We start from the raw sequence: 10,794 nt of genomic DNA on the forward strand, positions 1-10,794 counted from the left end.
TCTTACATTTTTACAATAAGGAAAGATTGTAAAGAGAAGACAGTAATGCTGGTTCCTGCCAGTATAAACAAATGAGTATTCCATGTAGCAAAACCCACATAAAGGAAAACTTATATCTTATGTATAGAAAAACATGTGAATAGGAAAGACAAAATGTCCATTGTTTTAGCTCTACATGAAGAGGCATCTGTTTCAGAATTAATAAGGAAGTTTCCTGTAACTCTAAGATAAGGAAACTTATATTTTAGCAGAATATGGAAAGAAGGAAGGATTGCACAGGAAGAAGAATTTATGATGACAGAGCAATTGCAACTTTTGATTGAATAAACATATTTCTTTTGACTCTCCACTGATCGTGTGGTGATTTTTATTAAATTCTCGTCTTGGAAATGAATAGAGAAAAAATAAGGGTTTGATCCTTCTGACAATGAGATTAAATCTTTTAAAGATATCTCTATACAAGAGCCTTAGTATTATGCCAAGTCTCGCAGAACAGCATTCTTGCTTTGTTGCACAATACAATACAAACATTTGCAGGTTTGTTCCTCTTGCTCAGACTTATCCACTGTTACAACCACAAGGTGTAACTTCACACATATAATTGATTGCCTTTCAGAAAGTTTCTCTAATGCAGTCCTCTTGTGCAAATGTTGCAACTTCCAATGTCAAAAAAAGGTGGTGGCATTAGGTTTACATATTTGCTCTTTCCTCGGCCTTTCAAAACACTTTGATTTAGCAACAGCAAATTTACTGATGTTATTTGAGCTACAGATTCCTTTACATGAAGAGTATACATGGAATATTCCATACACAGTAGAGGGTACTTAGAATGCTTAGAATACAGCAGGCATGCTAGGTATCTGAGAAGAGAGCTTAAATTCAACCTTCTTTTGCTTATGAATTGCTTAGAGCTAAATTCAGGAGTGGCGTTTAGTGTGTCAAGAGTGCTGCTAGGTTGGCCATACAAAAAGAAAAGGCAGACAGCAGATGAAGACGGAAAGTTTCTCTGGGAATTAAAATAAAGAAAGCAGAAGAACTACTGCTATTATTTACAGCGTCTTTCTCCTTGTAACAATGACCACCACAAAATCTGAAACAGGTTGTCACATATTTGATGTGATAGGATATCTTGTTCACAAGATATCTTCCATAGCTTAATTGGAAGATGAGGTACGTGAGTATCATAGTTTGCAGAATAGCATGGCTATTTTTCTTCTGCACTTCTGGAAGTTTGGAAAGACTTCTATGAAATAAAACAAAGGTAGTATATATCGACTTGTTCTTTTCATCTGTTATTCAGAAATTGTTGATGTCTTGAATTGGTGCTGGAGCTGGTAAAACATGGAATACTAGGTTATGCTTTAATTCAGTTAAGATGGAGGAGATTCCTGTTGGAAGGAGAAAGGATTCTGAATTTGGGACTGAACATATTTTAGGTAAGGATCAGGCCACAGCCTGCCTAGGGGTAGCTAAGTCCAGATTAGATTGGTATATTTGCTATGCCAGTTTTTGAAAGAAATAGCCTTGATTATGGAAACACATACCTATTATATACCTGCTGAATAATAATAATGCTCTCTGTTTGGGGCTGCCTTAAAAGTACTTTTGGAAATTTCATCTGTTCAGAATGTTGTAGCAGAATTTTGGTATATGCTTGGTTATGGGATAATGCTACATCTATCTAAAGTGCTTTCACTGATTGTAAGTTTATTTCCTAAAACTTTCAATATATTCATGATAACTTTCAGAGCTCTAAATGGCTTGTGTTCAGGATATATGATCAGTCCAGAAGACAGGCTTAGGATACAAGAGGATCTGGGCAGACTTGAACACTGGGCGCTATCTAACAAAATGAAATTCAATGGTGAAAAAAGTAAGGTTCTACATTTAGGCAAGAAAAACCAAATGTACAGGTATAGTATAGGGGGTACCTTGCTCAATAGTAGTAACTGCGAGAGGGACCTCGGAGTCCTAGTGGACAATCATTTAAATATGAGCCAGCAGTGTGCTGCAGCTGCCAAAAAAGCCAACACAGTGCTAGGCTGCATTAACAGAGGGATAGAATCAAGATCACGTGAAGTATTAATACCACTTTACAATGCCTTGGTAAGGCCACACTTGGAATACTGCATCCAGTTTTGGTCAGCATGATGTAAAAAAGATGTTGAGACTCTAGAAAGAGTACAGAGAAGAGCAACAAAGATGATTAGGGGACTGGAGGCTAAAATATATAAGGAATGGTTGCTGGAATTGGGTATGTCTAGTTTAATGAAGAGAAGGATGAGGGGTGACATGATAGCAGTGTTCCAATATCTTAGGGGCTGCCACAAAGAAGAGGGAGTCAGGCTATTCTCCAAAGCACCTGAAGGCAGGACAAGAAGCAATGGGTGGAAACTAACCAAAGAGAGAAGCAACCTAGAACTAAGGATAACTTCCTGAAAGTTAGAACAATTAACCAGTGGAACAACCTGCCTCCAGAAGCGGTGAATGCGCCAACACTGGAAGTTTTTAAGAAGAAACTGGACAGCCATTTGTCCGAAATGGTATAGGGTTTCCTGCCTCAGCAGGAGGTTGGACTAGATGATCTCCGAGGTCCCTTCCAACTTTATCATTATTATTATATAGTTGCCTCATTCCATGGTTGCTCATCAAGAACAAGTGGGAAGGCTTTTACTTGTGTTTCTTTCTATAATACCTTTCTCTGTTGTAGAGACATCTAGTCATTCATCTCTTTTTGAAGGAGCTTCTGCACCTCCTTATGAACTAATGAAAAATGGATCGATAGATGAAAAACAAAGTTCAGGAAAGAATGGAGGTAATTTTTTTTACACACACTTGACTCATCCCCTAAATCAACTCTACTATCCTTTCTTTTCTTTCTTTTCTTCTTTCTTTTTCTTCTCTTACTACTACTACTACTACTACTACTACTACTACTGCTACTACTACTACTGCTACTACTACTACTAAATAACAATAAGAACGCATCAAATTTGCAGATGACATCAAGCTGGCAGGAATAGCCAACACTCCAGAAGATAGGCTTAAGATTCACAGATTTGAACACTGGGCGCTATCTAACAAAATGAAATTCAATGGTGAAAAAAGTAAGGTGCTACATTTAGGCAAGAAAAACCAAATGCACAGGTACAGTATAGGTGGTATTTTGCTCCATAGTAGTAACTGTGAGAGGGATCATGGAGTCCTAGTGGACAATCACTTAAATGTGAGCCAGCAGTGTGCTGCAGCTGCCAAAAAAGTCAACACAGTGCTAGGTTGCATTAACAGATGGATAGAATAAAGATCACATGAAGTGTTAATACCACTTTACACCACCTTGGTAAGGCCACACTTGGAATACTGCATTCAGTTTTGGTCACGACGATGTAAAAAAGATATTGAGACTCTAGAAAGAGTTCAGAGAAGAGCAACAAAGATGATTAGGGGACTGGAGGTTAAAACATATAAAGAATAGTTGCTTGGGTATATCTAATTGAATGAAGAGAAGGACGAGGGGTGACATGATAGCAGTATTCCAATATCTCAGGGGTTGCCACAAAGAAGAAGGAGTCAATCTTTTCTCCAAAGCACCTGAAGGTAGGACAAGAAGCAATGGATGGAAACTAATCAAAGAGAGAAGCAACCTAGAAGACTAATATGACTTTTATTGAAATTCTCTATAACAACAGAATCTTGCAAATCCAATTGTGCTCTACCTTCTCCTTGTCATACCTGTGAATTAAGGAGGCTTCAGCCTGTGCAACCAGAATCTTCTGGACTTAAAATATGTTTCAGCACCATTTTGCATGGATAATTATTCATGCATATCTCTATCATGGTTAGCTTTCTGGCTGTCTACAATTCTAGAATTGTCAGTTAGCATACCATTGGTTAAACCCAATGAACTTTATTTGCAAGATTCAATTCCTGAACAGTATGCAGTGGCTTAAACCACTTATATTATCTTGGAATGGATGTAAAAAATAAATAAATCCTGTGTTATTTATTATTATGTCCTCTTGCATTGCAGGAAGCAAACCTTTGTCTGGTTTACTTGATCAACAGCCACCTCAACATCTAAGTGATTCAAAGTATGATATTATTTGACTAACTCTGTTTTACTGTTTTACTCAAATAGACAGGATGACTAACCTTAGTAGTATTGATAAAAACACTGGATAAAATCTTGAACTTATTCCTACATATGAATCATCTTCACATGTAGAGGCCAAGATACAATGTTTATATTTGGTTTTCCCTAGCCAACAGAATCTTCATTTTAAACTCCCATAGTTAATCCTTTTAATTTTATTTAAAAAAAACCTTCAGGACTTAATTTTAATTCTCAATCTAATATTATTAACTAGCTGGAGCTCTGTCCCTTAACAATACTTTTTTGTAAGTCCCTTACAAATGAGGGTATTTTTTATACATGTTAAGCAAAGCTTACGTATAAAGAATTGTCTTTTGAGTAATAGAATACATGAAATCTATTGGACATTCCTTTAAACTCTGTTTTCATTAAAGCACCTGTAATTTTGTTGCTTTGAAAGAAAAATAAGTACTGTAAGGAGAATTCAAGAGCCTCCACAACTGGGGCACCTAAACCAAAGACTGCGTGAAGAGGATTTGTTAAGAGAAATATTATTCCCCTTATTATTTCTGAAGAAACAATGGTATCCTTTCCTGTACAAGAGGGCAAAAGTCTTGTTTCTGAAACCAAGGCGTAAGAGTTGAAGAGTCTGGTCTCAATAAAGGAGAATATTTGTAGCTCAGGTTGAAATGAAGAATCCTTGGTGCTCTCTGAGCTTGATTGTTTTCTTTCAGATATTTCATTGCCCAAACTAGGTAACATCATCAGTGCTAAGCATTACCTTATCTGAGTAATGAAAACAATTGGAAGAAAGCCACCAAGCTCAGAGAGCACCAAGGACCCCTCACAATCTAGTCTATTTTACTTAGTTTAGAAGATGGAAGCACTCTAAGCAGGCATCCTAAAATTATTTTAGTGAACAGTAGATTAGTGTGGATTATAGGAATTACTTTTTTAAGATACCATGATCCCAGCTGCTGACTACTCATACCAGCAGATAGAGTAAACCCAATTGTTCTTTCAAAACAATTCCATCCAGTTCACAGATTGACCTATGATTCTCTAGGAGAAGGAAATAAATTGGTGGAAATAGAAATGTTTGAAGAATAGTAGTTATGGCTTCATTACATACAATAATTTTGAGGCCTCAGAACATCAGGATATAAAGTTTTCTAATAATTATTTCAACCCCAAATGAAGTAGTGTATTGTCTATTTTTTTTCCTCAGCACTCTCCTCACCTCTGAACAAGAGATTAAAGATGCATTTCTCCAGTACACAGCAACAAAGTTTTGCTATAGGACTGCCCCTGCAAAGCATTTAAAAGTCCAGAAGCTAACTCCTCTCAACACATACAGAGTATGTACCATAGTTGTATCTAGGGAATGACATTTTTTGAGGACTGAACTGTAGGAAGTCTGACCTGAGCTTCAGCAAAATGACTCTTAGACTGTCTCCGTTCAAGGTGCTAAATATCTAGGTTTCCTAACTTCACTCCTTGTTATACTTTCAAGTTTGCCATTTAGTATTTAAGAAATATTACTCAAAACTATGTCTTCATCTACATGGAAATATCTGGTCACATCCTGGAAAGACCATCTGAACTCAAATGCATATTTTCATGTAATTGTTTGGCTACAGTGCAAACCCAGAGAAAGATGCAGTTTCTTTAAGGAGGCTCCAAGAAGTGTGGTACCATTGGGCTTTGGATTCAATATGTACACATTCCTGTAATCAAGTCAATGGACTTGTCATGCTATCCTCTAGATTAGGGGTGTCCCACCTTGGCAACTTTAAGACTTGTGGAGTTCAACTCCCAGAATTCCCCAGCCAGCCATTGAATTCTGGGAGTTGTAGTCCATAAGTTTAAAATTGCTGCTCTACATTATGTGTTTCTTGAAAGTCTCATCCAAGGGCATCTATTGGTGTGTGTAGATATGCGATTTAAGAATCCAAAATAAATATCTGTAAACAAGTTTGACGTCAAGCTTCTAACAACTTAACTGTATGGGGGGCAGTTATTTCATGGTGAATGAAAGTAGTTTACACTCACTGGAATAATTAAAAATAAAGCAGTAATTGCTTCATTTGAAAGCATTAGGTCTGGGTTTTAGAATTTCTCAAGACAAAGTACAGAGCCAGATTCTGCTAATTGTTGGCTGAGATTTCCACATCAGAAGCCAGTCTGCTTTCCAAGGATGGCCACTTCTGTTTAAAGAATTAAGACTTCAGTTTCAGGTTAATGAATTATTTGCTGTTTTCTGTTCTCAGTATCGGTTAGAGACTTTCACTGAAAGTAGAGACACACACTTGGCTAGTGAATGCTATTATGGTGAGTAATTCTGGGGAATGAGGGAAAATTTCCAGAATGATTCCTTTGCAAGGGATCACTACTTTGAACCTTTCAAGATACTAATCCAACTAGTTGTACACTCTAACATTAACATTTAATGGAATCATGGCAAAGTATTTGTAGTCTTCAACTTACCATCATTTGTTTGGTGACCAATCAAAGTTACAATGATATTGAAAAAAGTGACTTATGATTGTTTTTCACATGGCTGAGCTACAAATATTCTCCTTTATTGGTGACTCTGGGTGGCAAATAAGTTTAAAAACAAAATAAATATGTTAAAATTAAAATACCAAAATGAATGTAATCAAAGAGGAAAAAAAATAAAAGTCCACCAGGGATAATTCCTTCAAAATAATAATACATTACATGGGCTCCACTGACTTCCTGACTCCGATGCCTGGGTTAGGGTGAAGGCTAATCTGGTCTCAGGTGGTTGGATGTTCCAAAGGGCAACTACCATGACAGAAAAACTGTGCTTTCTGGGTCCTATTAGATAGCTTTTCTTAATTAACAGGATCTGCTGTTGGATTTCTTGTGGTGGGTAGAGAAAATTGGAAAGGCATCATACCCTCAAATATCCTGAGGTTGTTGAAGGGATCCTGGGAAGATTGATTTTATTTATTTTTATATATCATATTTAGAGATTGCTCATCTCCCTCATAGAGTGACTGTGGGCAGTGTCTTTTTTAACTGTGTTTTTAAAAATCACTACAGTACTTATACGCGGCATATTATTCAATATTTTTTTAAAAAAATCTGTACTGCTTAATGGAACACTGTTAAAGCAGTATAGTTGTAGTGTTTGTCTATTTTGAGGCCAAAATACATAAAGGAATACAATTCACAATCATGCTGTTTTGTCATTTAGTTTCATGACTGACTGAGGAGGGTCTGTGTGTTTGTCTTCCAGGTGGATTTGTGGACTCAGCTGAAGTTGCACCTCCGCCCACCCCCTGGGAAATCCCCGTGGATCCACCTCCCTTGTTTACAGACTGTGAAATGCATATCCCAGTGCCCCACTCATATTCCCTGGGGGTAAAACAAATATTTCTTACTCTTCTTAGAATTACAGTTATATGCTGCTTTTCTAAAGTGTGTTCAATAAGTCAACCAAGACAGCTTTGTGAATACATGGTCCACCAGAACAGTGTTTTTTCAAACATGGTAACTTAAAGATGTGTGGACTTCAACTCCCAGAATTCTCCAGCCAGCATGCCAAGTTTGAAAAAAAAACTGCACTTGGTGAACAACTTCTAAAGGGCTCCTAAAAACAGCTCTAGAAAATATATTTCTTGGGCTATTTGTTCATGGCAAGTTATTGTTTAACTGATTACTCTCACTTTTAAAGTAGTCTTAGAAATGTTCAATATTTTGAATACTGTTGTAATCTAAGTAATTACTCCTAGAGTATAAAATTACTATTGAAATGGTTTTGTTGGCAGTGTGTTAAAGAAAGTAGACAAGCATAAGAATGTTAAAGCTTATCAGATAATTGGGTAGATTAGAAATACAATAAGAAATCGATTACAATAAAATGCCACCCAATTGTGCATTATCAGGTCACAATGAGCTTAAATCGATTCATTATGCAAGCAATACATGAGGAAAATGGAATCCCAAATACATATTTGAATTCAGGACATATATTTCAGACTATTCTACAAAAACTAGTAAAAAGTAAACAGAAATGGTTTTCTAGTCAGTCTAGAAGCCTCTGCAAAAGGCATGGTGGGTTATTACCGTACATTACAAAAATATGGTACAGGCCATTAATGGATCTTGTTATAGGAAGTGAAATCAAATTATGTTTCCCTGACTCATCCTTATACACTTGATTATTTGATTTTTTAAAAAATGGTTACTTTTAAGTTCTGTGAAATGACTTACCTTCTCTAATGTGGCATTTGATGTTCCGCTCTCTGATCATTGTAGCAAAAATAGTTTTTACTGTTTGAAACCTTAAGATAGTATTTTAGTATATAAACTTTAAAAATAGTATTTGTATTTGTCAAGGAAAACTTCTGGTTTACACATATTAAATAATTATAATATATTTATTATTTATATTTTTAGAAGACCTCCAGGGTTCTTCCACCCCTATGATTCTATATAGTCTTCTTATGCATTTTAGTTAAAAGAAGGAAAATTGACATAAAAATGGGATTTGATTACATATTGTAACAAAATGCGGAAATGATCTCAGAAGAGAAAAGGAAGAGCCACAGACTAGGCAATAGTCAGATAAGAAGCAGTTGAGCCCAGAGAAGGAATGTGGGTGTGGCAAATGTCTCAGAAGGAACCCTCCCTAGTTTCTTGGACTGTAAAGGTGACAAAGAAAAAAAATGTACTTTCAGACTTGCAACATTCTGTTAATGTAACCTTACAATAAAGACAGAACTGATATTCCTTGCTGTGCTTTTTGTCTGACTATATCACAAGTCTGACACCTTCCTCCTTTTCTCTCAAGGTCATTCCCACATACCACTACCCATATAGAAAAAGTTCTGTTTATACATGGATGGGGAGCATGGTGGCTGGGTAGAATGCTGGGTTGACAAGTAGCAAGCCTGTGTTCAAGACCTGAGTGCTGCTGTGGGATGGGGTGAGCTCTCATCTTTCACTCCAGCCCCTGCCTGGGCATACACCTGGGCAACGGTGTTGTCACCAGCTAATCCTGTCAACCTGGAAACGCCTCAGTGCTTCCGACATTAATGCAATGCAATATGTTATGTTCAACTTTTACTTTGTAACCTTTTTTTTTGGGGGGGGGGTTAACTTTCAGACTTGGTTTAATGTCATGGTTTCGATAAATGAGACCAGTAGAAATAAGAACCCTGAGGCAATTGCTTTCCTCAAAGAACACTTTTAATGACCACATAATATCAGCACAAACATAGGTTTGTGAAAGTTACCCCCCCCAAAAAGGTTACAAAGTAAAAGTTGAATTCCCCACCTCTTGGTGTGTCATAAATCACAATCCCCAATTAACACCTTTGGCGGGCTTCCTAATGATAGCTCCCACCCACCAAACATTAAAGCTGCTTGACCTTGGTTCCCACATGAAAGTTGTTATATTATTATTATTATTATTATTATTATTATTATTATTATTATTATTATTAATAATAATAATAAAAGTTGGAAGGGACCTTGGAGGTCATCTAGTCCAACCCATTGCTCAGGCAGGGAACCCTATACTATTTTGGACAAATGGCTGTCCAGTCTCTTCTTAAAAACTTCCAGTGTTGGAGCATTCACCGCTTCTGGAGGCAGGTTGTTCCACTGGTTAATTGTTCTAACTGTCAGGAAGTTTCTCCTTAGTTCTAGATTGCTTCTCTCCTTGATTAGTTTCCATCCATTGCTTCTTGTCCTGCCTTCAGGTGCTTTGGAGAATAGCTTCACTCCCTCTTCTTTGTGGCAGCCTCTGAGATATTGGAACAGTGTTATCATGTCCCCCCCCCTTGTCCTTCTCTTCATTAAATTAGACATACCCAATTCCAACAGCCGTTCCTTATATGCTTTATTGTTTTGACTAAAGTATAAGAATGCATCTCCCCCCTCTTGATGCTGTGGCAACAGAAAAGCGAAGAAACATGGCTAAATTCAGAGCATTTGAAGGTTTGACAGCAATATACATGGACAATTTGTTTCTGTGTGAGCTTGAAGCAAAAACAATAGGACTTATATAAGATACTAATTTTAAAGATAAGTTAAACATTTTAAAGATAAGTTGTTACACCTACTTAAATCTAATCAAAAGTAAATCCAAGTAAATTCCAAGTAAAGTACAGTAACTTTACAGGGGTTCTAAATGCTGTCTTTTGAACTCTTGTACAAATTGTGAAATTAGAGGGGAAAAAAACATGTTTCCATATGAACCATATAACATTTCATTGCTTTTAATAGCCTTGAGGGAATTCAATTAGTATGTAGTCTGGGATTTTAAGTAGAAATTATGATTTTTCAATAGGAAAATTCATACTCAGTTCAAGGGGCAATTGCTTTCTGAAACCACTTTGGGAGATTTTTATCTTCTTTGGTATAGATATCCACAAGACTCCCAGAGAACATTTGATATTTGTGTATTCATAGTTGGAAATATATAGTTGGAGGAAGCCTAAGGCATGATAAAATGGATTAACCATAGGAAGGTCAAAGAAAAATAATTATGGGCAGGAATCTATTATCCTTTTGCTGAGGACTACTGTTATTTTAAGAAAAAAATAATAAAATTAATTCTCCAGTGAAGTAGGGCTAGCCTGTCAACAGAGTCTTTCTAATGGTTTGCTTATGTGTCCTTTGCTTTACTTTCAGAATTGTCGAAACTGCAATGGCCGTGGTGCAAT

General features: G+C 36.6%; 1 protein-coding gene across 1 annotated transcript; it reads left to right on the top strand.

The window, feature by feature from the left end:
• Nucleotides 1-4,011: 4,011 nt before the first annotated feature.
• Nucleotides 4,012-10,787, top strand: LOC107300566 (protein SSUH2 homolog; the record flags this gene model as incomplete). The annotated part of the gene is made up of 5 exons (XM_015829880.1): nt 4,012-4,091; nt 5,322-5,451; nt 6,364-6,424; nt 7,359-7,483; nt 10,763-10,787. Coding segments are annotated over exons 1-5 (421 nt in total), but the record flags the coding sequence as incomplete, so codon positions are not given.
• Nucleotides 10,788-10,794: the final 7 nt, after the last annotated feature.

This window comes from Protobothrops mucrosquamatus, unplaced genomic scaffold, assembly GCF_001527695.2.
Source record: "Protobothrops mucrosquamatus isolate PMUCROS unplaced genomic scaffold, P.Mucros_1.0 scaffold7461, whole genome shotgun sequence".
NCBI lineage: Eukaryota > Metazoa > Chordata > Lepidosauria > Squamata > Viperidae > Protobothrops > Protobothrops mucrosquamatus.